Below are 27,343 nucleotides of genomic sequence, written 5' to 3'. Positions count from 1 at the left end.
ACACCTCACACTCCCCTCACCCCCTGACGACCCTCTCTGAGATGTGGACGGCAACTTGTCGGGTTCAAATTGGGTCTGGGTCGAGATGAAAGAGTAATCCTAATTAGCAACATACTTCTTGTTTTCTTGTGAGCTTGATTTCAGATCTAGTGGCAAATATAAACTTTTGCGTTGCTCAGATGCTCCGTCTTTATCTTAATTAGAACATTTTAGCGAAGGGACTTAGAAGCCCAGAGATAAATGGACTGCCAGGCTGGAAGGAGGTTGCTTTTCTGTGCTACAACGGCATCCGCCCAGAGAAGGAGAGAAGGAGAGAAGGAAAGAGAGGAGCTTCAGGAGATGTGGCCCAAAGAGCCTCCAGTTCACACACAATTCTCTTTCCCTTCTGTTCGTCTTCTGGGTTATTTCAGAAAAGAGATGTAACCTGAATCTGTGTTTAGATTATGGTTGCGGAAGGGCTGGGTAGCTACGACAGACCATGAGAACAGATATTTTTTCAGTCGAAAGTGAACAGGCTTTCCCGTGTGTGTTTAATACAAAACCCTGGGTGAGTTGGATCGTTCTGATAAAGATCTTAACATGTAGAGAAGGCGGGTTTTACATGAGGAGGTGAGGCCAGTCATCCAGGAAAAGGCTCCCCCCCTTCTTCCCTCCCTTCGTGGAAGGTTCCACCCCCTGGAAAACAAAACTTTGCTTTTTTTTTTTTTCCCTTTTTTTTCCCCCTTTCCAGGAGGGACTGACATCAGTGAAGTGGGGAACGGATCCTCAGAGGAGGCGCTCACAGACTGTTCGCTCCAAGGCCTCCTCGGATCTAGCTTACTTGCTTTTCCTTTTTCTTTCTTTCTTTCCCCTCCCCCCCTTTTTAAAGTTCTCCCCATTTTCAGCTAATCGGAGTGCGTCTCGGTGGGTGCCAACGAAAGCCGGAACGAGAGCCCTCGGCCCTTGGTGGAGTTGGTATGTGATAGCCGGGCCGCCTGTGCCATGTATTGGAAGAGCGAGCAGATGTTTGTGTGTAAACTAGAAGAAAAAGACGTGCCTGAACCGGCTGTTTCCACTGAGAAGGTGAGCCCGCAGACCAGGCACCTTCCTGGTCTGTCCCCGCGTCCGTTTGCCCAACGTGGCTCCCAGCGCAGATCCCCGAAGCGGCCCAGCCATTGGCCGCGGGCGCTTTTTTCTTTGCAGCTCGGATTTGGGGTAATATTATTCATTTAATCATCATCTCACCCCTCCCAACTCCACCACCAGGAAAAAGAAAAAAACATCCGAGTTAGGAAAGTTGCCATGTGGGAAACGAAGCCTTGGGTTTAAAGCAGCTTCTGGTACAAGTGAGTGGGAGATTTAGGGGTCACTCTTGCTGGGTGGGGGTAGCGGCGTGGGGGAAGCTGACCAGCACTAGATAGAATCCAGAATTGTGGAAGAGCGGCTCCTGAGGAACTGCGGAGACCTCCCGCATCGCCCATCCCCGCAGGCGGCGAGGAAGGGGCTCCCTCACCCCCAGGAGTCAGTCCTCGGAATGCAGTGTAAGAGCATCGCCTCGGACCCCAGCAATAGGCTTCGCAAACCCAAGGCGCCGTAGGACAGTCCAGCTCTGGGGCCGGGACAAAAGCACCCACCCAAGGAAGCTTGGATTTTTAGACCTCCTTGGCGCGCACAGGCTAGTTTGTGTCTCCAGAGCGTGCGGGCCCGTGCCCGCTGGGCCCCGCGAGGACTGGGAGGTCGCAGCCAAACCCGAATCCCGCTCAGCAGGTCCTTCCTCAAGCTCGGGCGACGCCCGTCTGAGCAGCGCCCAGCGGCCGGCCTTGGCCCAGAACGCCGGGGGCCCGCGGCTGGCGGGCGAGGGGGTGAACGCACACACCAGAGACGCGGGCACACGCACACACACACACCCAGGGACACACACGCACGCAGAAGCGCGCACACGGGTCCGAAGGCTTGGCCTTCCCCGCATCGGCCCGGCTTTAGTCAAGGTCTCGGGCTCTGGGGGTAGGGGGGCTTCCTTAGTGGGGCCGGGCAGAGGGGGCAGGACCACCCCGGCCGGTCCGCGAGAGCAGGAGGGCAGCTGGAATGGAATGCTCGGGTCCGAATGAGGTATGGGAAGCTAGAGGCGACAGCCGGAGCTGCCGGGGGCTCCTTTGGGCCCCAGCCCCGCAAAGCCAAGGACAGGGTGCACTCCGAGCCAGGCGGGGAGCTGTTGGGAGGAAAAACAGAAAGAAAAAGAAAGGGGGGGTGGGTTTTGTTGTTTGTTAATGGCCCAAATTCAGTTGGGTCGGCTGTAACCTTCCGGACCGAACCCGCTTTGGGCGCGGCTTCCCTAGAACCGGGCCGCCGCTCTCCTGGGGACTCGGCTTTTAATTGGGCTCAATAGAGTGGTGATTTTCACCTAAAAGGAGCAGCCCGTGGAATCCCACTCCCACCGACCCTCCTCTGTCCCCGCCACCTCCCCCCAACCCACTCTCCCGGCCCGCCCCCCAACACCCCCGACACCCCGTGGCCCGGGCCGCGGCGGCGGCTCTAATTGCGGCGGGGGTGCGGTGTGGGACTCCCGCGCCATCTGAAGCATTTTCATTCAAATTGCCGTCGGAACGAGCCCCAGGCTGCGGCAATCCCGCCGCAATTAGCCTTCAAGTATCCCATTAAACCTCTTCACCTTTGGGGCTGCCCGATTCAGAAAGGGCCCCCTCGGAAAACAGACGGACGCCTTGCTCTTTTAATTGCCGCTATTAAAGAAATCAAGTTTCGAGGCGCCCCCTCCCCCAGCTCCCTCCCGGATCCTTTTCTTCTTTCCCCGAGCCCCCTCCTTCCCCCGACCCCCCTACACCCCGCCTGGAGCCCAGGGATCCGGGCTCCGCGGTGATTGACGCCTGCAAAGAAACCGCTTTGTCAGTGGCTGGTGATTAACTTGTTACCCCCGGCGGGGGGGCGGCAGGCGGCCCGGCCGGCCCCGTCCGGTCTCCCGTCCTTCGGGCCGTCCCCGCAGCCCTGAGGGGCAGCCCTGAGGAGGGGGACAGGAGGGGGTCTTGGATGGGCCTCCCAGCGCCCTCATCTCTCTCTCTCTCTCTCCCTCTCTCTCTCTCTCCCTCTCTCTCTCTCTCCCTCTCTCTCTCTCTCTCTCTCTCTCTCTCTCTCTCTCTCTCTCTCTTTCTCTTTCTCTCTCTCTCCCTCTCTCCCTCTCTCCCTCTCTCTCCCTCTCCCTCTCTCCCTCTCCCTCTCCCTCTCTCTCCCTCTCTCTCTCCCCTCCTTTCTCTCTTCTCTCCCTCCCCCATTTCTTTCCCTCTCCTTTCCCTCTCTCCCTCCCTAGTTCCCCAGGCTCATGTCTGAGGAGTGCGGGCGGACTGCAGCCCTGGCGGCGGGGAGGACACGCAAAGGCGCCGGGGACGGGGGCCTGGTAAGTGTGAACGCCAGTGTGCACCGCGGGGGAGGGAGGGAGGTGGGAAGGGGGAGCCGAACATTGCCCCGCTTGGTCCCCGGGGCGGCCCGGGTTAGGAAGGCGCTGGGCCATACTCCTCCTCCCCCTCCTCCTGCTGGTTCCTGCTCAGTTGGGGTAGTCAGTGACACGTACGTGCTTCCGTGCGTGTGTGTGCGCGCGTGTGTGTGCGTGTGTATGTGTGTGTGAGTGTGTGTGAGAGAGTAAGAGAGAGCGAGCGAGAGACTGGGGGGGGGCAGCGGGAGGGGGCGGGGGGCGGGCGGGGGCGGATCCGGCCGGCCCAGCGCCCGGGGGTCACGGGCAGGGCAGCGCGGGGCAGCGCCAGAAGCCCCGTGGGCCTCGGAGCCGTCGGGGGCGGCCGGCCGGGCTGGGCGGCTGCGGAGCCCCAGGCCCCCCGAGGCCCCCGAGTGAGCGCGCCGGGCGCTCTGCTTCTTCCGGCAGGTGAGCCCCGAGGGCGCGGCGGACGAGGACTCGTGCTCCTCCTCGGCCCCGCTGTCGCCGTCCTCGTCGCCGCGGTCCATGGCCTCCGCCCCCGGCTGCCCCCCGGCCAAGTGCGTGTGCAGCAGCTGCGGCCTGGAGATCGTGGACAAGTACCTGCTCAAGGTAAGAGCTGCGGGGCGCCGAAAGCTGCCGCCCGTCGGGGCGCCGCCGCGGGGGCCGAGGAACCCACGGACGTGGGGAGCCCTGCGGTCGTGGTCCCGCGGTCGGGACTGGCCTCAGTCCCTTTGCCGGGGTTGGGGGGCTCGGCGTTGTGCGGGACGGCTCCCCTCGCACCCCCAATGCGCCCTGCCTCCTCTCCCCGTTGTAGCCTCAGCTTTCCGCTTGCGGCCCCCTTCGGAGCTGGAGCTTCCCGAGAGAAGGGGCCGGTGGGGGCGCCTCTCTTTGTGTGCCTCTCCAGCCACGCACCCTGGGCAAAAGCCCCCGACGGGTTTCACGGGGCTCAGGTGAGACAGCATTTGGGGAGCCGTCCCCTCAGCTCGAAGGTCTCCGTGTCGTTAGCCTCACCCTAAGGTGCTCCTACTCCCATAGCAATCGCCCCCTTCCCTTAGAGTGAGGGTTCTCTCCCTGGCTGGCTGCGGAAAAGCCTTAGCCGAGTCCTTTTCTCTCTCTCTCATCTCGTTCCCATCTGGAACCCGCCTGGGAGACTTATTTACAGAAATAGAAGCGCCCCCCTTCCCCCCCCCAGCTTTTTCTACTTTAGCTTATAATGGTTTATTTCCCCATCTCGGAGCTCTGGCCTCTCCTCGGGCGCTGTTTGCGTATTTGTGTTGGTTTGGTTTGGAGGTTTGGCTCCAGGCCTTCATTTGTTTGGTGTTTTGCCTTAAAAGTCAAAAAGCAAACCTAAGGGACCCTGCCCCAGCTCCCCTCCCTCCAGCCCCTTTTTGTTAAGACAGAGACGCTTGAAGTTTCCCTGGGAGTAGTTGGGGGGGGGGGCGGCTCTCCGAATGGGACTTTGCTCCTTTAATGAGTCCTCGGTGGTGACCTGGTTTCTACCAGAGCGGTCACTTGCTAGATCTGGGGGAGAGAGAACTTCCTGGACTTGACTGGCAGATGTCACTTAGAACCTCTCCATTTTCGCCCTTTTCTTCCTGTATGGAATGGGAATTGTATTCTCCGGCTGCCTCTCCGGGTTCTAGTGAGATCCTTCTTAATCTTTTCATAGCTTACTCTGAGCTGCTCACAAATGGATTCAGAAATTGAGAAACTGATCTCAGTAAGTTTCCCAAAACCCAACTTGGATCATAGATTTTCATTTGTCCGGAGTGCTAACATTGTTTCCCTGGGATCCATTTGGAATATTCTGTAGCAGACCACTGCCTTTCAGGGGTCACTCTTAATGGTTTAGACTTCTGCAGAGTGGCTGATCATGAGGCATGTTGAGGCCATGTTGGAGAGTGAGCTGCTGAAAGCCCGTGCATTTCCAGGCGTTGCCTTCTGTCTCTCTGATACCTAAAGTTACTTCCTGAGAGAAGTGTATAGTCATGGACACTGGACTTGAACCCTCCAGACCTCAGCTGGATTCCACCCGTTTGGGGCATGTTTGGAGGACAAAAGCATGCTCGGGAGGCAGTGGGCTGAGATCTTTGGGGAAATGTGTATGACCTAGAATGCAGGCTCCATCGCTTGTTTATAAAGTTTTCCGGGGAGATGCCCTGCTGTCCCCAGCTGCTACTGGGTAGTTCATCGTTAGCCACCGAGGACCTTGGCTTGTTCTATTTGGCAGAAAAGTGACTTAGTACTGACTAGTGGGCCTGGGCTTTTTCAGACCCAAGTGGGAGCAAAGATTAGATCTTTCACACACACTACTGGAAGGCTTGTTTACTTCCTACTGCAGTACCCCCCTCTTTTGGGGAATTCAACAAGTTGGGGTAGAAGGTACTCATGACCACATGATATGCCAGTATGGTTGGATGTAGTGTCTCGGACCCCTGGTTGAGTTCAATTGGGTTGAGCTTTTAAAAATGGACAGAGACCTTCTTTTTAAAAGAATTCTAAATCTCTAAAGGAAAATCCCAAATCTCTCTTTGGAGGAAGATAGCACTGGGAGATTAGCCATGAACCTGCTCTAGGGCCAGGCAGAGGGAAGGAGCCTTCGCTCCTCAGTTCCTTCTTTCCTGAGCACTCTCGTTTGGGTGTCTGTGGATGCTACTGGCCTTCTAAAGTGGTGGCTGCCATTTTATAATCACACCCAGTGCTTCCAAGGAAATGTCTATTTCCTCGGAAGAGACCTGAACTTTGTCCTGTCCAGAAATCTTGGCGTTTGGCCAGTTTGGAAGGGTCTTGCTGGTGTAGAGTTGAGATAGGAAGCCAAAGGGGGCATTCACTGCAGCCTCTGGCCACTTTGCTTGGGGCCCCGTTCTGTGCAGGCCGGAACGGGATCCTGCTCGCACCACACTTGACAGACCCTAAGAAGTGTCCTTGCTGTTTGAAGGTCATCGGCTTGTATGGTGTTACCACTGGAGGTTGATTGCAGAGCCACGGAACACTGGGATGCAGTGAATAGCCCTGTGGGTTTGAGAAGCCAGTGCAGTTGGCCCATCGGCCATCAGGGACGTGCCTGTTCTGCACTGACGCTGGGTTCTGTCACCTGGGATCTAATCAAAAATCACCGCCCAACGGGAGGCAGCCTGGGCTTTGAGGGCAATGAGTCAGCCCCCCTTATTTCCTGGCACAATCACTTAGGTAACATTTTTATTACTTTGTGTCAGAATTGAAATGGTATTTCTGATTTCTATTCACATTGGCTGGTCCGAAAGAGAATAAAGCACTTAGAGGTTAATAAGAATAAGAATAAGAAGTGGGGGGAGCCAGGAAGAATAGACTTTAAAGCTTTGCTCCTGTAAACTGTAGAATTCTGACCCCCTTTCTGAAACCAGGCCCAATGGGCCGCCATTATCTCCTCCCCCTTGGTGGTGCACAGAATATTCACCACCTTGACACAAGGACTGAGAAATGCCTCAAACAACTGTGCCCAAAAGGGGGTACTGCCGTAGGCACTAAAGCCTCCAGCAGAGTATGTGAAAGACATAATCTTCACTCCCATTTGGGTCTGAAAGCAAGCCTGGCCAATTCTGGTGTACAGAAAAATGAAGCCAGGGTTGGCATTTGGAACTAGGCAGCTCGGGCTGTGTCTGGGCTGGGATGGCAAGCTTGGCGGCTTGGGCAGGAGTGTGGGTTCAGTTCACAATCCTCAAGGGGAGGAAAACCACCTGCTCCTTCTGAGGAGCCTGCTTTGTTCTTGCAACCTGAAAATCTGACTCTAAAAGTTATAATAATAATAATAATAATAATTGCAATATTTTGTAGTGATTTTAGAAGATAATGCAAGGAACTGCAATAGTTTCAGAGTTAAAATGTGGGGGAGATTGTAGGGAAGAACACCAGATGCATATTTATGAAAATGTTAGCTCAAGCCATTTGGCTCCAAGGCAGTATGATAGCCAAGTGTCTCAAAGTGGCTGTGGGGCTGTCCAAGACACACAGGGGTGACTTGTAGATGGAGCAGCTGACCTTTTGGTGCTGGGCTCACAACACTAAATCCAAGTCAGAAATGTGTTGTTGATCTGTGGATCAGTGCCAGGAGTCTCCATGCCAAGGGTTCTACACACTAATCAAATGACAAGTCTGTTCCCCGTCTATGCCCCACTCCCCCCTCAAAAAAAAATGGTTTAAGATGGAAGACTGTCATTTTACGTGTTAACATGTGCACTGGCCAGGCTTTTGAACCTTGGATATATGGTGGGACACACACATTGGCTCCTTAATTGTTAGAAGAGCTTTCCTTTTCCCCCTTGTTATCTTTCCAGGTGAATGACCTGTGTTGGCATGTCCGCTGTCTCTCCTGTAGTGTCTGCCGGACCTCCTTAGGAAGGCACACCAGCTGCTACATTAAAGATAAAGACATTTTCTGCAAACTCGATTATTTCAGGTAGGTTAGAAAGCCCTTGACTCTGAAACTTTAACTTTTTTTTTTCTGAAACTTTAACTTTTGATCATGACTTCATAGCTTTCATAGGAGGAGCAATGGTGCCCAAGCCTTTTTAAGTGATCAGTCTTTTGGGAATGTGTGTGGCCATCAGCCATTTCTACTGTAAAGAACAAAATACTCAAATCGCCCCCTCCTTTCCATTGGGTGTTAGTGTCTAGGTAAGTCAGCTTTGCCTGGGCATACCACTGCTACAAGGACCATGAGAGGGAAGGCCAAAGCCTTCCCATACAGGTCCTCTGGAAGCTGCCCATCGGCAGACCATGCCACGCAGTGTACCATGCCCACCACATGGAAGGCAGCAACTTACCCCCAGGTACTGGTCGAGAATTTCAGCCGTGCTTTCACATGCTAACCAGGAGATGTTATTTGACCTAAAGAAAGCTGCCTTTCCCATCGCTTCCCCCTATACTCTGACCCACAGGGGCCTACGTTCAAGTAGCTTGAATGTGCCCTTCCATTTTTCTCTTGATGTGATCTTTTCTGTGTGGCGTTCCGTCAATATGATCCTCAAAGTTGTTTTTGTCTACTTTTTAAAAAGAAACAATCGACTCCAGGCAGCAATGCACCAAAACAGGAAGTCACTTCTTACAAATGTTAAGCACAATTTTCAAAATTGTCAAGAAAAAGGATTTTTACTGTATCTCCCTCCAAAAGGGAAACATTGAGCTTTTACAGAGGCATGTCACACGAGAGAGAAGACCTTTGAGTACAAGCAGGAGTTTGGACTTTGCAGTTGAGTAAACTGTGGGCGACTTCACAAAAAATCAGAATTTTGTAATGAGGAAAAATAGAAATGTTTTGGGGAAGAAAGGTAGCTGGCTTATTATCCCCCTTAGATTCCACACCAGCTCTGCTGCTCAGACTTGCTTCCATTGTTCTACTTGGAGGACTTTTTACCTCCTCCAGTAATCAAAGAAAGAGCATTTCAGATGTGGACATTTGGGCAATTGATATTCTTCCCATCTTATTGATGTTCTTAAGACAGCATTACTCAGAACAGCTTTGTAAAGATTAAAAAAGAATCCCCAACGTCCATTAAAGCAGTCATCCCTGTGTGCCCAGGATGGTGCCCGGGCCCTTATTGACCCTTCAGAAGTAAGCTTCATCATACCTGAGCAAAGATGGCCAGAGGACTTGTGAGTGCCTTGGGTTTGCGGCTTTCTGCTCCCAGAACTGCTGCTCAGTTTGCCAAATACTCTCCACCACTAAAAATTCCAAAGGAAAGGAAGGTTGGGGTCTTGGGGTGGGGCATGTTATAACTTAATAAGGCCCACACTTAATCTCTTCCTTGAAAGTTCCTCTGATGGATAACAGCCGAGTATCTTGTGACGAAGGGCCTAATTCGTGCTGGTTTGGGGTTGGGGAGTGGGGTGCCGGTGGGCAGGGAAGTTCCATCCCACTTCATTTGGTTACAGTAGTCTCCATTTTCTTTCTCAATCTGCCAATTGATTTTACTCTGTTTATAATATGTACAACATAGACTTTTTTTTTTCAGTCAATTCTGGTAATGGAATGCTTTGGAGTATTTGGAATTGATGAGCTATAAAAGCAAGCTCATCAGTGACGTGGCTGGGGAGTTAGCTTTTTTTCTCCTGGCCTGCATTTGGGTTCAAATCCTGGGCGTGCTGAAGATATCTCGAATGATACCGTTCGTGCTCCCTCAGCTTGTGTGGTGTCTATTTCATTTGACCCCATTCTTGAGATTTGAAGCCCTGCGAATGTAGCAAGTAATTAAAAAGAAACCAAGAAAATGCAGAACTCCTGAACTATTATTATGTGATAAGGAGCAGTCTTCTCTTGTAGTGAATCTATTTGAATTGAAACCTATTGTTGAGAGTTGGCTCTTTAGGAATTAGAATCTTTTCAGAACATACTAAATTCTTGCAGGAAGAGCATGAGAAAAAAAGTCCAGTAAGGTTTTGAATGTTGGCCAGGAGTAAGTTAAGGGTAAGAGACACAAATATGTCTAGTTGGCATGTTCTTGCATTGCTCATTTTGACTCAAGATGAAAATGTCCTCCCTCCGTCTCCCTTTTCTGCTCCCCCTCCTCCCTTCCTTCCACTTTGTTCTTTACCGTAGAAGATACGGAACCCGCTGCTCTCGCTGTGGGAGACACATCCACTCTACTGACTGGGTCCGAAGGGCCAAGGGGAATGTCTATCACTTGGCCTGCTTTGCTTGTTTCTCCTGCAAAAGACAACTCTCTACTGGAGAGGAGTTTGCTTTGGTTGAAGAGAAAGTCCTCTGTCGAGTTCATTACGACTGCATGATGGACAATTTAAAGAGAGAAGTAGAAAATGGTAAATTCTCCCTCTGTCACAGCTACTATTCTTCGTTGGACTGGGGTGGGGACAAGAGCAGGAATATGATGGTGTAAAAATGGTTGTGTTGGAGCTGTTTACAGTCTTCATTTTGTGACTGTTGGGGTGAAGACATTTTATCTTATGGGGCACCTCACCAGAATGGGGATTTAGTTATGTTATGGTCCAGATAATGGGGGGTACATAAAATAATTTTAAATATAATTTATAATAATGAATGTTGCTCTCTTCTTTAGACTTCGATTTCTCTCTTTCTCCCCATATATATGTATATATACATACACATATTTAAACTATCAAACTAGATCTTTGTTATTTCAGAAATAACCACCCCATATTTCTCGGATGGGTACATTAACTATTTCTGGATAGCTAGTGATAAACATATCTTGTCAGAAATAGTAATTATATCATTGCAATAATTTTATAGACTTGATTTCATTCATTAAAAAAAAAACTTCCCAAAGTAACTTATCCTGTGTCATAAATTTATAAGCTTTATTTATAAGGAAGTTGTTTTTAAATTAATAATGAACTGGGGGGGGAATCTATGGAAAAAATCACAGTTATAAATAAAATATTTTATGAAGACAGAACTAATCTGGCCTTTAATTTTAGCATTTAGTGGGGAGGGATGGAGTGACACTGATCTCCCATAGTCCTGGGAAGGAAAATGATTCCACACCCTAAATGACCAACAGAATCTTTAAAAGCTAACGGACAATGGGGAGAAACTGTCTACCAGAAGCTACATTTTCTGACAGGCTGAAGAAGCCGCGTGTGTGTGTATCGATATACTTCCTGTAGCCTTGTTAGAATAGGAAACCAATTTGATATTTGGAAGTTTTAAGCATCAAATAAAAATGTCTCAAAATATTTAGTGGCAGTGATTCGGAAATAGACCCTACAGATAGATATAAACTGTGACGGGGTCCTCCTGAGAGGTTAACACTTTAAGACTGGATGGTTTGTTGAGGAACCTTCCTTCTACTTGAAATGTGAATATTATAATTATATTCCAAAGGCATCGTCACGATGACCCTTCACTGTCTTTTTTAGGATAGATATTTTGCCTGAAAATAGCGTACATACATACAAACATACATACATACATATGTGTGTATGTACACCAGTAGGGTACATGGAATATCCCATGGAAAGTTAAAATGTGCTTCTTTGTAACGTGACTTTGTTACTAAAGGAGAGTAGGGTCCTCTTGTCTCTGCTACATTTCCTAGATTCCTTTGCCTTCCAGGCTCTGTTTCATCCCCCAGAGATGGGTGTGCTTGTTCTCGGGGCTAGCACACAAGCGCTCTTTTTGTCTCATCGTGTTGTGGCTTTAAATGTCGGCTCTAAGTCTTTTCTCCAGAGCGAGGGAGCTTTCTGGTCTCGTGCCATGAGCTCTCATGTTCTGGCCTTTCTTTGTATCCTTAATGCTTAGCACGGTACCTGGCTCTTTGTAATTGTTTAATAAATGATTGTTGTCTGACAGGTTACATACTGAATAAATAAGAAACGGGAAGAATGGATTCTGGTAGTATGGATGTGTTCATCTGAATAATCAACCCAGTTGCTATATTTTTCTTTTGACATTCAGGGAATGGAATTAGCGTGGAAGGTGCACTGCTCACTGAACAGGACGTCAATCACCCCAAACCAGCCAAGAGAGCTCGGACCAGCTTTACTGCCGATCAGCTCCAGGTAGAGGCGCCCAGTGGGGGGCTTTGGAAATGTCCGTGACAGCCCCTCCCTCTGTGCTCCCCTCAATGAGTTCATTAACACACGGCTCTTATCACTTTGCCAAGGCCTAGCTATAGCTTTGCGTTCATTTAGAACACTAGCTAGCTAGCTAGATATGGAAAAGTTCTCTGATGGTGATAATGTGTTCTTGGAGGTTCTAGAATCACAAGCCTGTTCTTGAAATAGAACCAGCAGCTCCGCTTACTTCCCACCCCAAGGCGGTTTGGGGTTCTGCCAAGCAGAAGCAAAGTGGTGACCTGGTGGATCTGCCCAGTAAAATTGGCTCAATCTAGAAATTTACATCACTGCACATCCTTTCTAAAGAAGACGACATATTTTTGAGAAATTACGTAACATCAAGATGTATCACGTGCAGCTTGTGGGATGCTAACGTGTTAGCGTTTCATGTTTCACTGGAACATGCCAGTCGGCCCTCTTACAGAGGGACAAGGTGGCATGTGTTCAAGGGTGGAAATGATTGCAGTCACCTGGGTATAAACAGGAAACCCAGAGGTTGGTGCCAATCAAACGGACCTTTTCCTTCTTTGTTAAGGGGCTGAGGCTGGCCAGTTGATGCTTCCTGAAAAAGAAAGGCTTGTTGTCTTGCAGTTGGGTGTACTGCAGTGGAATTGTGATTGCTGTAGGCTTGTGTCCCCCAGGTATTAGGAGAAGCTATCACAAAGTGATTGGGAAAACTGGCCATCCGGTTGTTTCTCCTGGAGTTTCCAAGGATGGCCACACCCTCTGATGTGGCTGATATGTCCTTCAAAAATTATTTCCTTCCAAAACACACTTAGAATTTAATATGCACAACTCTGTCTTTCAGACTTCCTGCATCTTGCTATAGGGTGGTTGGGAAGGTCATGGGAAGTAATAGACGCATAAACATTGAATGCTGTTTTGGAACAAGGACTGCTCCAGGTGCCAGGATATAGGATTCCCTCAGCCAGGGTGACTCCACAGAGATAGAGACATACAATTCGGCTTTTAAAAAGCCTTTCATTCCAGTGAAATACCAACTGCCATTAGGTATAAACGTGATTCCAAGAAAAAGAATTGGGGGATGGAGGAGAATGAATGAATAAGACATTTACCAGCCAGACTGAACACAGGATCTGCAGGCAAGAAGACCTGAGTACAAATGCAGCCTCAGATACTTGCTGTGTGAGCCTAGACAAGTCACTTCACCTCTGTCTGCCTTAGTTTCCCCATCTGTAAAATGGGGCTCATAATAGCCCCTACCTCCCAGGATTGTTGTGAGGATCTAATGAGATAGTTGTGTGGTATTTAGCACGATGCCTGACACATAGTAGGTGATTTATAAATGTTACCCATTCTGGTGAAGTGTTTACTATGTACTAAGTACTGGAGGTAAGGGAAAGGAAGCAGCCCAGAATTCCAAGAGCTCCCATTCCAAGGGCAGAAATGGCACACAGACTGTGTCAGCTGCCAGGCAGAAGGGAAGGGCCCCTGGTCCTTAGGAAGCAGGGGAAAAGTCGATGGATGGTCACGTTGTCATTGCCCGGGACCAGATCCTCCTGGTTTCTGACGCTGACCCTTTGGTCACTGGGTGGGCACCGTTGCTGTGACAAAGCTTTTGCATTTGGTATCCTGGGCTGCCTCTGTCAGGGAGAGTGTCAGAAAGCTACAGTGACCCAGAAGAGGCATGTGGTGAATAGTAGCGGAAAATCATGGGAGATCTAGCCTCCTTGGGGCATCGGGTTTAAGCTGGAAAGGCCCTGGGGAGCTGTCGAGATCAGTCCTCCACATTTTACGGATTCAGAAAGTAGGCCTCAAAGACATCATGATTTGCCCAAAGTCCCACAGGGAGTAAGCGACAAAGTCAGGGTTCAAAGCCATGTCTCTGCCCCTCATACCTGCCTTGTCACCTGGTTATACAAAAGCTCCATGGTTAACTTGCACAAGTACATTTTAGCATCCCCACAGGAAAAGTCAGGTACCCATTCTGTCTGGCCAGGTGAGAAAAGTCGAACGGGACGTTAATTTGAATGTCAGTACAATTAAAAACAAAACTTGTCTCTCAGGGTATTTTAACATCTCAAACATAATATCCCAAGGGAAAGGTAATTCAGTGTTTTAAGGAAGCGCTCGACCCTTGAAAAAGCCTTTACAAACTGTCTGCCCCTTGGGTTGAGAACGTTCCTGTAGGAGCCCTGGACACAGAAGGCAGTGAGATGCTCAGCCTTGCGTTCTCTGACAGGCAGCTCCGCATTTTACCAGGGTGATGTGTGCGAGGGTTTCCCATCTCTACCCAGGGGTAGTAGGAATATCCCAGTGACTTCTCTTTATTTAAGTCTTCACAGCTGGGATCCTGTTGCATCCTCTAAATAACCTGGCAGCGAGGCTCAGAGAGCAGCAGAGCTTCTTTAGGACAAATGCCGTCCCCAGGCCTCACTTTCCCCATTGATAAAGGGAAGGCATTGGCTTTAAAAGCCGCCTGGGCCTTCTTATTGCCTCCCATTCCACAGATGAAAAACTGAGGCCCAGGTTGCAGAGTCACAGCTAGGTATGGCAGAGCTGCCTGTAGAACTCCCAAGTCATCTGACTCTTAAACCCCCAGGCCTCTTTCTACTATACCATAAGGATTTGATTAGTAAAAACTTCTTTCCCTCCCTCTGCCCCCTTCTCTGTCTTTCCCTCCCCCCTTCCCTCCCTCCCTCTCCCTCCCCCCCCCCTCTCTCTCTGTCTCTGTCTCTCTCTCTCTGTCTCTTGCTCACGCACACACACCCACACCACCCCTGTGTGCAAAGGGCCATGTTCTGGAAATCTCTTCACATACCGTAGTGTAATAAGAACAGGCCTTTTTGTGGTACTTGAACATTACCAAATACATGATTTCATTTGATCCTTGCAAGAACAGCAACTGCAATGGGTGGAGAAATGTCCCCAATTAGGGGAGAAATTGCAAGGCATTAACAAGCAAGATTAGCACTTACTCAGGTGAGTTAATATACAATAAAACCTTTTGTAAATCCCAAAGTGGGTCTGACTGTCAGCTCTGAGAATAATCATGATGATTATGCCCACTTGGCTTGATTAATCCAATCAGGGAGCAGAGCTTTGAGATGAGTACAAGGGATTTCTGCCTCCTCACCCTTGGCATCTGAAGCACTGGATGGGGAGCAGTGGCAGCAAGGCTCGATGGGGCTGGGGGGCGGGGGGCTTACCTCGACCCTGGGACTATTTTCCCTGGAGAAATGCTAGCACTCCCGGCCTTCCTGGGCTAAAGTCGGCAGCCAGGACGGAGGCAGGAGCAGGGCGTCCAGTTTTCTGCAGCTTCTTGTCCACTTCCAGGGGAGGCATGTTTGGCTTCAGTCCGGTCTCCATGATCAGGGCTCTTCTCTCCAAAAGACAATCTTCCTGACTTTCATCCATAGGAACAGTCCACACACATGCAGTGGCCCAGTCAGGGTCGCTTGCCGATGGTTTCTTAGAGAGCCTGGCTTTTCCTTTGATCTAAACCTGGGATTTTATCCACAGATTTTGTCCCTCTCTCAGCGCAGCTCAGCTGCCGAGAGCCTTGGACACTTAGTGAGGCACGAGGGGGGTCACAGGAGGTGCTCGAACCCAGGCCACCTTGGTTCCATAGCCATCTCCCAAAGCCCTTCTAGATCTGGCCCATTTATGGCCAGGGCTTTTTGATCTGCCAAGGGCCGCCTTGGGCCAGCAGGGAATTGTAAGCAGAGAAGTCGGTCTTCCTTGGGCATTAGATGGTGTTGAATCTGTAAGCCGAACCAGACAGACACAGGTAGTTATAGGTTTATTAAAACTATGTGAGAGGGCAGCTAGGTGGCGCAGGGGATAGAGTACTGGCCTGCAAGTCAGGAAAATAAGGCTTCTTGAGTTCAGATCCAGCCTCAGACACTTACTCGCTGTGTGACCCTGGGCAAGTGACTTCACCCTGTTTGCCTCAGTTTCCTCAGCTGTAAAATGAGCTGGAAAAGGAAATGGACAGCCCCTCCAGGATCTCTGTCAAGAAAACCCCAATTGAACCTCAGGCAGACACAAATGAAAAACAACAAACAAGAGAAGGGGCAGAGGTGAGGAAGAAACAGGAATTGGGGGAGGAGGTGTTTCAAGACAGATTGGGATACAGTTTGGGGGGGAGGGGACATGCTTTCTTTAGTTGCACAGCAATGTATGTATCATTAATAAAAATCTTAGAGAAACATCATATCAAGCAGTAACATGCCTTTTTCAAAACATTAGTTGGATGGGGAGGGGACTTGTTTTACCTACCTGCTATATTTCAGTTTGATTCCTGAGAGCCTCAGGCTGTCTGTTGTCAGAGGCAGCGGGCAGGGCATCAGAGGATGCCCCCTAGTGTTGAGCACCACCCAAAGGTGGGCCATCTGACATCTTACCTCCAGCCTATGACAGACCCTGTGTCGTCTCTTAGCTGCTTAACCCACCCACTTTAGCAGTGATGTAGCCCTGAGGTTTTCCAAAGCACTTTTACCTTCTGTCTGCATAATAGCCCTGAGAGATGGTCATTGCCAGGCCGGCCCCTTTGCTGCAGTTTCCAGACAAAGACACTGAACCTCATAAAGGCTAAGTGGCTTGTCTTCTGGTCATGCAGCTAGTAGGTGTCTGAAGTGCCATTCAAAGCAAATTCTTAGCTGACTCTAAGAAGGTCAAGTTGGGGGTCCACTTATTAAGCGCCTACTGAGTGCTGAGCCCTCTGGACTTTTTTTCTGTGATGCCAGTTTTGTTCCTGCTGATTTTGTTTAAGTCAGGATGATGAATTTATTCCATTTTAAACTTTAAAATTTGAGACAGAAAAAAATAGCTTTAATATCATGGAAAAGTCTCTTTCCTTGTAAAATAGCGAGTGCAGTTCACCATGCTACCTCGTGTTCTGTATTCCATCCAAATGTGCCTTCTGAGTCTTATTCGATTAGAACTTCCTCTCTGTGGTTGACATCTCCCCATGACTGGCTTTGACATCAGCCAGTCAGAAGGCCCCCTTCTTCAGGTGGGTCCATTGTTCTCTGGAGGTGGAGCAAAGATCCTGGTCTGCAAACCCAGCTGTTCACTGCTTACCTTTGTTGCTTCCTCAGGTTATGCAAGCACAGTTTGCTCAGGACAACAATCCAGATGCCCAGACGCTTCAGAAACTTGCAGAAAGAACTGGCTTGAGCAGACGAGTCATCCAGGTGACTACAGGACAGGCCTTTCATTGGGCCCCAAAGAATCATCCTGTTGTGGCTTTACTTGGTCTCGTAGGCAACAAATTATGAGCTGTAAGGCCCTGGGCTTGGGGGGCGGGGTCGGTGGGGAGGGAAGGGCAAAGGGAGAGAGACAGATACAGATAAAGAGAGTGTGTATGTACACAGAGGAGTGAGTACAGGTAGATCTTAGCATTTCTATTATTCTATATCTACTCTCAGCCTGGGTGGCTCTCTATTGGCTCTCTTTGCTGGGGTCTTGGGAGGTGGCCTAAGTGGTTTAGGGATGTATGGTGATGGTGAAGGCGAGGATGGGTTGGAGTTGGGCAAAGAGAGCAGACAGTTGCTTATTGAAGTAACTCAGTTGTGAGGTGATAAGGACCTGAGTTAGTGTGGTAGAAACACGAGATCTGGAAGGAGAAATGGCCCAACTTTGATGATTCTCCAGTCAACAGACACATAATAGGCCTCTCCTGTGTCCAGTCGTCTGCTGGAGGACACAACGTGAGAAAAAGGAGATACTGCTTTCTGCCCAGACTCCTAGGTCTGCACTTTTAAAAAAGAAATAGTTTCTTAAAATAGCAAGAACACACTTGCCTCACAGCAGGCTCAGTAACTTGAATCCCTAAACTTGTTTTCCACCTGAATTGTTTGAAACTGCATCTCCCACATACCTTGTCCTGGGGCTTCTCAATCTAAAAATCACCCACCAGCTCCTTCTCAGTTCATTTTACTGTTGTCTCAGTTCCTTGAGGTCTTGTTGACTCTGTTGCTTGTTTTTTGTTTTGTTTTTTTAAGTTCAGACCTAGCATCTCATTTATGGACAAGAGGCTCACCAGATAAGTGGCCATGGGTTGGCCTTGGTCTATGCTTCAAGAGGGAGCTTGCAAATTAATGAGGTTTCAGATGCATTTGATTCATTGAGTCCTAGACTAGTTTACGGAGCAGATCATTTTTCAGGACTGTGGAGTTCAGTCCCATCATACTTTGATCATTGCTTGTCTGCTTAGGCTTTGGGTCTGAGCACTGTGTAGACAGAATGATGTCAAACCAGAGGGTGGGTGTTCATGGAGGTAGAACCAATATGGTGCTGGGAACAGACTCACGTGGAAAAGAGATGTATCTGGAGCTCTCCACAGGGGGCAGATTGCTTTGACTAGACTCTCTTCATTGAGTCTGGCACAGACACCCCCTGTATTGCCCTTCCCTGATCTTCCCTGATTCAGGAGAGGTTCAGTGACTTGCCTCTGTCACTCAGCCAGTAGAGGCCAGAGGTGGGATTGGTCAGCTCCGCCCATTGTATCCCCACCTTGACAGATCATAGGAATGCACGGAATCATTGAGGGTGTGGCCTCAGCGGACTCAGGTGATGTTAATTTCCATGGGCTTTTCTTATCACTTGGTAGATGCTAAGTTTTCTGGGAAGCTGCCTCTCAGGGCACCCGGGCTCTCCTGAGCGGGTATGTGGAACCGATTTCCTTGTGGGGATTGGCTTTTAGATGGGGAGAGTTGACTCATTTCTCCTAGCAAATCTTTCTTGCATTCTAGCAAACAAGGGTGGGTTGGTTGGTTGGTTTCTGAAGGAGTGTAAGTTTCCCCCAGCATCAGAGGGCCACCGGTCTTACTGCGCCCTTAAAAGAGTGAGCCTCATTTTTGTCATCTTGTCATTTACTTCCTCCCTAGGGTTAGGATATTTCAGAAATACTTGGGCTCTTGGCTTCTGCTTGTACTGCGTAAACTAGATAGTGTGATGTTTTCAGGAAGGACAAAAATGCCCTTTTTCAACAGAGAGTTTTCGCCTCTCAACAGGTGAAGGCCAGTGATACAGGTGGAATCCTCTCCCGCTTTTCTGACTCTCCTTATTTTTCATCCCTCAGTCCTGATGCATCTGTTTTGAAGGCTTGTGACTTAGGAGACTTGGCTCCAGCACCATTGGGTTTGCCCACCTTCTTTAGAGTTGGTAGACTTGGCCGGCTTGGGCTTTGTTGGCTTAGCAGGCTTGGATCACTGGGCTTCATGTCCTTAGACTCAGACGAGGTAACCTTGGCATTAGACCCGGTGGCCTTGAGGTCAGTGGGCTTGGCAGCCTTCGGGGAAGTAGTTCTGGAAACTTAGAGTCTGGCCTTGTGATCCTGGGCCTGGTCACTTGGTGGCCGTTTTCAAGGCCGCTGAGCAGCCATTGGCTTTGGTAGTCTTGGGCCTGAGGAGTTTGGTCTTGGAGGCCTTAGGGCTCAGGCCTTGATGTCTTTGGTGTCATTGGCCTGCATTTTCTTCAGCGCTTCTGTGTTTCTTGACAAAGTGCGTTTCTCAGAAATTGGGGTCCCATCCTTTGAAAGACTTATATCTGTGCCCTTTTGGTGCCATGTTTGTGCGTGGTCATGGGTGGTATGGTTCTTGACTTCACCACCTTGATACCTCAGCTGCTGCTGCTAATGGGCATTTCATGGGGGGAGAGAGAGCGCGCGAGCGAGCACTTGCATGCATGTGCGTGTGTGCCTGGGTGTCCGTGTACTGTGTGTGCACATGTGTGTAAGGGGGTGCAGAATCTCTCATCAGGACTGTGTGTGTAGCGCCTTCATTTTTAGGAGATAGGAGAGCTGTGGCAGCTCACATTCATCAGCAAGAATTTATTAAGCACCTACTGTATGTTAGGCACAGTGCCTGATGGGGAATATTTTGGGGTTTTTTGTTTTTTTCGCAGGGCAATGAGGGTTAAGTGGCTTGCCCAGGATCACACAGCTAGTGTCAAGTGTCTGAGCTGGATTTGAACTCAGGTCTTCCTGAATTCAGGGCCGGTACTTTATCTACTGACTACCTGATGTGGAATATAAAGGCAAAAATGAAAATACCTCAAGCAGGTGTCAAACCACAGATCAGTGTGTGTGAAATTGGAATAATTTGGGGAGAAAGTGAATTTAATTGAGAGAGGTTTCTTGGTGGGGTGGGCTCTTGAGCTTAACTTTGAAGGAAGTTGGGGTGCTTTGAGACAGAGATGAGAACAGAGTACTTCCCCAGCATAAGAGACAGCTGATTCAGAGGCTCTGGGGAGACAGAGATGGATCCACAGAGAGAGGGAGACAGATCTCTGCCACTCCCCCCCCAACACACACACACACACACACACACACACACACACACACACACACACACACACACAGGACAAGGAGAGTGGACCGACACAAGGGATAGAGACACACATAGGGACAGGGAGGGAGATACGCATACATACAGATACCCCCAGAGACACACACCAGGAAGTGGGGAGGAGGAAGAGAATGTGGAATAGAGGGAGCAGCCCATGGACGACTTCAGTTGGAATTCAGATGGTGAAGAGCCTAATGGGCAGCGAGCCTGCCAAGGAGGCTTAGCCAGAGCCAGCTAGTCCGGCACATTGGCAGATGGGGCCCCTCGTATTTTCTTCCAGTGTATTTTGGGGCTGTTGCTTTGTTTTTAAGCAGTTTGGTAAAGCAGCGAATCTAATTTTCATAGGAAAGCTTTCACTCCAATATTTCCAATTGAAGTCCCTCTTGAGGGTTTCATGCAAAGGGTAATGAAAGAGGAGAGGGAGGGCTCCTCTTGGGTCACTCGGGGTGGCCAAAGGGAGCTCCTCGGAACTGCCCTTTGCACCCTCGGCCCAGGGCCTGGGCCCTGGGCTAAATGGGGCTGTCCCTCAGGTGTGTCTGCTGGTCTGCCTCCCTGACCAGCACCCTTAGGCCCCTGGGAGCCACCCTGCTGCTCCAGCCAGCTCCAGGTGGACAGCATCCACAGCGGCTCCTGGCATGATGTTTTCACACTCTTTTAGGCCCCTTTACTCTATAGATGAGGAAACTGAGACCCTAAGACTCTCTTGTTGACCTCTGGTTTTCCCAGAAGTGAATGACAGAGCTGGGCCTCGGGCCTTGTCTTTGTCTCCAAAGGAGCCTCCGCTCTTCCTTGGGTCTTATTTGGGGCTTTTGTGGTCCATTGCTACCTCCCCCATCGGGAGACCCGCTGGGCCACACGGGGCCCCAGACCTCTCCCCGAGCTCTCCTTTATCTCAGTGCACTTACGTTAAGTGCCGTCTACGTGCAGAGCCCTGTGCTCGATTCTGGGGAGATAGGAAGTCCAGGCAATCCCCTCATGGTGATATTCTAGAAGCTACCATCCCCCTCAGTGGCAGCCTTTATCCTACCCATGGGTGACATCGGACCCACCCCACATTTTGTTGCTTGGATTGGTCCATGTGGTGAGCCCAGAGAGTTACTGGTTCCCTCACCTTTTGTTGAAGAACTGGGGGACCCTTAGCCTCAAAGGGTCATGGGAGGGCACCACAGGACGACCTTCAGGTCCCTGCAGGGTTCTCTTGTAGTCAGAGGGTTCCACTTGTTCGGTTTGGCCAAAGCACAGAACCAGGAGCTGTGAAGAGATGTTGCAGACAGGCTCACTTCAGCTTGGCAGAAGGAAAAAGAGGAAAGATAGAGCCTTGCAGAACTGCCAAGGGGAGGGCTGCCCCCTCACTAGCGGACCCCGAGGGAAGCCTGAACTGCCTGGCCATCAGTGTGACTTCTTACTAAACAGCTCATCCCTTGGGGGAAGTGGAAGCACACCCAGCAGAGGAGCCTGTGGGGCCTGGGCCGGAAAGTCCCCCAGAGCCTTTCCTTAGCGTCATCTTCAGGGGCCTTTAGCACAATCAGACTTGGATGCTCCGTTCGGGGGCTCCCTGGTGCCCTGAGCGGCCCTTCTGAAGATCCTGGGATCAAGGCTGTGGTGAAAGCCACAGATGTCATTAATGGCCAATGATACCCTGGCTGTCCCCATGCAGTGTGATGGGAGGTGAGATTTCAGCAGAGACATTTCAAGGTTCCTTCTGCAAGTGAGTAATTCTTGTCAGGTGATGAATGTCCATTTGTTAAGAGTCTCTTGGCACTGTGCTCGGTCTAGGGATGTGAATCCCAAGCCAGAGTAACCCTGCCCCTTGGGGCAGTTAGGTGGCTAAAGCACTGGCCCTGGATTCAGGAGGACCTGAGTTCAAATCCAGCCTCAGACACTTGACACTTACTAGTTGTGTGACCCTGGGCAAGTCACTTAACCCTTGTTGCCCCCCACAAAAAATTCAATTTAAAACAACTATTAAATAGAACCTCTTATCCATGGTACGTCTGCCCTGATGGAGCTCACGCTCTCTCTCACAGACCGCATAGACATCTAGAAACACAGGCAGAAGCAGAAGGTGATCGGTGTCAGCCCCAGGATTCACAACAGGTGTATAACCTGTGCTGATTTGGAGGCCCCCCCCCGACCTTCTGTCCATCCCCAGATCTCCACCATAACCTCATGCACCTCACTTTGGCTCCTCTCCCCGCAGTTTGCACCTAGGTAGGTGACATTCTTCTCAGGGCCCACGGAACCCAGCCAAGGCTTCCCTTCCCTTCTAGCCTCTTTCTCTTGAGGCTGCCACCATTATCTCAGACATCATAGTCATGCCTTAGGAGTCAATCTCCTCCCTGCCACTCCCTCCCCCATGTGCACTCAGCTCCCCAGCTCTGTCAACTCTACATTTTGGATGTTTGTCCTTCTCTTTCTACTTACCTTGCCCTGGTCAGGCCCTCGGCAACACCCAGCCCCAGTGGTGTGATTGCAATAGCTTCCAAAGGCAGGCTCCTGCCTCCAGCCTTTTCCCCTTTAAAATCTATTGAGAGGGGGCAACCAGGTGGGACAGTGGATAAAGCACTGGTCCTTTATTCAGGAGGACCTGAGTTCAAATCCAGCCTCAGACACTTAACGCTTACTAGCAGTGTGACCTTGGACAAGTCACTTAACCCTCCTTGACCCACCAAAATAAATAAATAAAATCTATTGCAAGCCCCAAAGTACAAGGCTGACCAGGCTACTCCTCTGCTCAAGAGCTTCTGTGGCTCTGCCTTTCCCAAAGGCGGGCTCCTGTTTGACCCTGGAGGCCCTTCCCAGGCCAGTGATTCTGAATTACTCTTCTAGTCATTCTACCCTGGAGCCAAACTGACCCAGGAGCTGCTCTGCCACTAATGGAAACATTCTCTTTCCTGGCCTTCATCTTGGAAGCCTTGCCTCCTCTTCCACGTTCAGCTCCTGCTGCTTCCTACAGGAAGCTTTCCTGATTTCCCCCTATGGGTAGTGTACTCCTGCCCAGACCTGTGGGCGCTTATTCTGTCTCTTCTGAGTTCTGAACGTAACAGCCCCTTCTCAGAGTGTAAGAGCCCTCAGAGGGCAGGGGCCACTTTGGCTTGGCATCACCAGCGCTTGGCTCTTGACAAATGCTTGCTCCAGCTCCATGAGTTGGGCTTTGTACCCCCCAGCTGACCTGTGACCTGCAGGATTTGTCTTTTCTCCCATAGGTTTGGTTTCAGAACTGTAGAGCGCGTCATAAGAAACACGTCAGCCCCAATCATTCTTCCACAGCTCCAGTGACGGCGGTTCAGCCTTCAAGGCTGTCTCCCCCCATGTTAGAAGAAATGGCTTATTCTGCATATGTGCCCCAGGATGGGACGATGTTAACAGCACTGCACAGTTATATGGATGGTAGGTATCGATTGTAACCTTTGATGTTCTGAGCCTTGACTAAAACCACGCTGGCCTGTCAGGACCTGCTGTTGGCAAGGAAACGGCATGAGCCCAGTTGTAGAGTTCCTGTGGGCAAAGAACAACTCAAGGACATCTGAGAATAGAAGGCAGTTTGAGGGTCTCTCCCGCTGATGACTAGAGCCCAGGAGAAATCCTCCTCCGTGGGGTTGTTTTAAGAGCCACCCGCCACCCTGGGCTTTTTAGCTAGTTGGAATGACAATCTGTGTTGGAATTGCCCAGCAAAAAGTGGGAGGTGATGGCTCGATTTGGGGATTTGTTTTCATTTGATTTGTCACTTACTGCTATGAAAGTTGGAATAGAAGGGAAACCACAAGTCATTTCCCCCCCACACACACACACACCACGCAGCAGGTATTATGGCAGTGAATGTTTTATGCAGAAAGTGCTTTTCATGCCGAAGCTTGAAGTGCCTTCACTTTCTGCTTTGGGATTTAACAAATACTTAGTAAGGTGTTCAGTCCTGGAGTAAAACTCTCTTCCTCTTTGTCTTAGGAAAGGTGTGAGATCTGGGGCTCATACCTTCCAAACCTTAGTGGTGAAATGGGGACGCTGCCCTCACTGCCCCCAGGCCTTGCTTGTGTGTCCTGTTTCAGGATAAAGTACAGTGAATGGGGTTCACATGGAGATGGCATTAAAGGGGGAACAGCTTTGGGCCCAGAAGGAAGAGTGGGAGTGAAAACCTTAGTCCAGTTTGACTTAATCCTCTGTTTTCTGACTGTGAGAAGAGGGCCTTGGATTGGGTTTAAATGGATGGTGCCCTAGGCTGTGATGAGGCCACCAGGTGGGGTGGGCAGGCCAGGAGGGTAGGGGATTATTCTTCTTTTTATGAGCTAAACTCCATCCAAATTGAGCTATTATTTCTTTCTGTTTTTGTAGCTCATTCACCGACAGCTCTTGGACTTCAGGCCTTGTTACCCCACTCAATGACACAGCTGCCAATAAGTCACACCTAACTTCTTTGTTTCAGGGACAGAAATTCTTAAGGATATAATCTGAAGTCATTTATTGTGTATTAAATCTCATTGCAAAGATATTAATGTTAATTTTTTATTTAACATCCAAAGCATCTTCAAGATCATTTTGTTGCCCAGGTATGTATGTACGTAGAGTTGGCCTGCGAGACACTTGGGTTAATTCTTCCTTTTTCTCAAAAACAATGTTTACAAGAAGACGACTCAGCCCCTTTTTGTATTGTCTGGAAGTAGTTTGCTCTAGTTGTGTATCCGTTAATTTATTCGCCATTATAGGAGCACTTTGCCTAAAAGAGAAGACTGACAAGTGTGCAAAATGTTTACAATTCTTTGTGAAGTTGCAGTTTATCATCCGCTTGTATCTGTAAGTTATTGTTATAAAATAGGGTCCGCAGTTTTGGAGTTACACACAACTTAGACTTTTGAAGTTTGTAGCTGTGAATTTGCAACTGAAATTTATTTTGCAGATTGGCTTTTTTTCCCCTGAATGAGATGAATAAAGCTTCTGTTGTAGCATGCCAGGCAAACCTGTGCCCGTGTTCTGTGGGTGGCACCTTCTGGCTGTAAATAACGCTAGAGCTGGACAAGCCCACCAGCCAGGTGGAGTCTAATCAAGGTTCCTGGGAAATGGGACTGCCCTAATTTTAGCAGCTGGGTGTCATGGGCTCTTGTGGACAACTCACCTTGGCAAGTAACGCTTTTGGTTGGTTCTTGCTTAGGTGAGTCCAAGGCCGCTGCAACCCCAGGTGTTCCAGATGGGAAGGGGCACTCTTGGGAGACACCATGCTTTCCCTTCCTGGAAGTCTCAGGCAGGAGTCTGACACGTTTGTGGGTGATTCTGTGACTAAACCATGAACAGGAAAGAGCTCCAAAATGCAGGAAGGGGAAAGCCTGCAGTCTCCAGGTGTCCGTCCTCTTTAATCAAGTAGATTGGCTGGCTTAGGGAAGGGGGAGATTTCTCCTATAAGTGATCTTTCTGGGTATCTCAGACCACAAGAGAGATGCACTGTTAGCATGTTTTCTAGTGTGGCATGAAAGCCGAAGCAGTGGCCTGCGAGTTGGGAGACCTGGATTTGAATCCACTTCTGACCCTTGTGGTGTGACCAGGGACAAGTCACCCTCTGGGTGCCTCCATTTCCTTCTCCAATGGGGGGGGGTGGTATTCTACCATGGCTACCTCCCTCACTGGGCTGCAGTCAGGAAAGTACTTTGTAAAATGTAACGGTGAAAGCGATTGTTCAGGCCAGGAGGGAAACGCGAAAGATGTATTCCATGCAGAGTTAAGAATGCACGAGGATGACTGGCAAGATTCCCCTGACAAACTCCCATTTAGTGCTGAGTCCTGCCCCTCCAATTTACTCCTCCCTAGGGGGCGGGGCAGGAGAAGAAACCCAAACCTTTACAGAGCATTTGTATGGGACTCTCTCGTGGGGGCTCTACAGGTTTCAGCCTAGAAGTAGCTAAGATTTCATCAAGGTGAGGTGGGAGTACCCTACACCAATGGGGACCCCTTGTGCTCTGATTTAATGAGTGGTAAGAGAGTTGGAGCTGCAAGGGACCTCGAAGGTCCTCTTGTTTACAGATGAGGAAGCTGTGAGGCCCAGAGAAGTGACCAGGACATGGCCACACATGTAAGGAGGACCCAGGGTTGGCTTTGAACCCAGATCTTCCTGAGTTCAGGCTCTCTTCACATTTGGACCTTGGGGTTTTCCCCAAGGCTGATGTGATCTGCCCAGGCCCAGCACCCAGGTAGAAATGGCCAAGCTGGAATGTGAGGCAGGCGTGTCCTGACTCTTAAGCACAGCCCCCTCTCCATAACGCAGCTGCCCCCCCCCTTGGAGCCTTTGACCCGGAATGAGATCAATTGTTCCCCCCCATGCTAATTTGGGAAGATAAATAGAACCATTTCATGTTGTCCCTTTTAGGCAAGGAAAGCGAGCAATGATGTGCACTAGGTGAGTTCTCTCCCTTGGCTGTGAGTTGAAAGGGTGGCCACATCTGGCCGAGGAACACAACTGTTAGAGGCACGTTTGTAATTCAATGCTCCGCATCATAATGCAGCCCAAAGGCAGTCAGGTGGGGTCCGGGCAGCCAGAGGGAGTTCTCTGGGCTGAAGAGTGAAAACACATTGTTTACCTGTTACTCCAATCAGACCCTTTCCCACCCACACAGGCCTCACCCCAGCAATCCTCTCCTCCCATCCTGTGAGCCTCACAGCAGCCCATCATGGGCTCCCGGCTCCTTCCTGGGTGAGGAGCCCTGAAGTCCCTGAGCTTCCCTGGATGTCCAGGGAAACGTTCCCAGTCTAGCTGAAAGGCAGCAGTTGCCTGAATTGATAATTTTCCCAGCTGGGTGGAATTAGAGTTCTTTAACTTTGGGGAGCTTTGACCAGGCACCTTCCCCCTTGTTCACCTGCCTTGTGGGCACAGCAGCAGATACTGTTAGCTATGGAATTAGTGGTTGGCCTCAGCTTCCCCTGTTCCGGCTCCAATTTCTGCTGTGCTTTGCTAAGGTCAGGCCGTGTCTGCACTTTTGTGTTCACCTTTTGGAAGGGTATTGAAACGTGGGATAGCAGCTGTCTAGAGGTCTGCCAGGGTGGGGAAGGGTTTGGA

General features: G+C 49.9%; 1 protein-coding gene across 1 annotated transcript; it reads left to right on the top strand.

Moving 5' to 3' along the window:
• The first annotated feature begins 459 nt into the window (after positions 1-459).
• Positions 460-25,218, top strand: LHX8 (LIM homeobox 8). The gene is made up of 10 exons (XM_043962434.1): positions 460-547; positions 869-1,062; positions 3,299-3,385; positions 3,866-4,027; positions 7,732-7,853; positions 9,993-10,213; positions 11,832-11,935; positions 17,056-17,151; positions 23,514-23,697; positions 24,637-25,218. Exons 2-10 carry the CDS (start codon positions 982-984, stop codon positions 24,711-24,713), a joined length of 1,134 nt encoding a protein of 377 aa, XP_043818369.1. The 5' UTR covers positions 460-547; positions 869-981; the 3' UTR covers positions 24,714-25,218.
• The last annotated feature ends 2,125 nt before the right edge of the window (positions 25,219-27,343 follow it).

This window comes from Dromiciops gliroides, chromosome 4 (assembly GCF_019393635.1).
Source record: "Dromiciops gliroides isolate mDroGli1 chromosome 4, mDroGli1.pri, whole genome shotgun sequence".
NCBI classification, from domain to species: domain Eukaryota; kingdom Metazoa; phylum Chordata; class Mammalia; order Microbiotheria; family Microbiotheriidae; genus Dromiciops; species Dromiciops gliroides.
Note: the sequence above shows the minus strand (reverse complement) of the source record. Positions and strands in the feature narration are given on the sequence as shown.

What these genes read in the sequence shown, in the direction of transcription:
- LHX8 (XM_043962434.1), top strand. Translation starts at nt 982, where the DNA reads ATGTATTGGAAGAGCGAGCAGATGTTTGTGTGTAAACTAGAAGAAAAA. An exon ending in GCGCCGGGGACGGGGGCCTG is followed by an intron (nt 3,386 to 3,865) that starts GTAAGTGTGAAC and finishes TTCTTCCGGCAG; the next exon opens with GTGAGCCCCGAGGGCGCGGC. An exon ending in ACTGCACAGTTATATGGATG is followed by an intron (nt 23,698 to 24,636) that starts GTAGGTATCGAT and finishes CTGTTTTTGTAG; the next exon opens with CTCATTCACCGACAGCTCTT.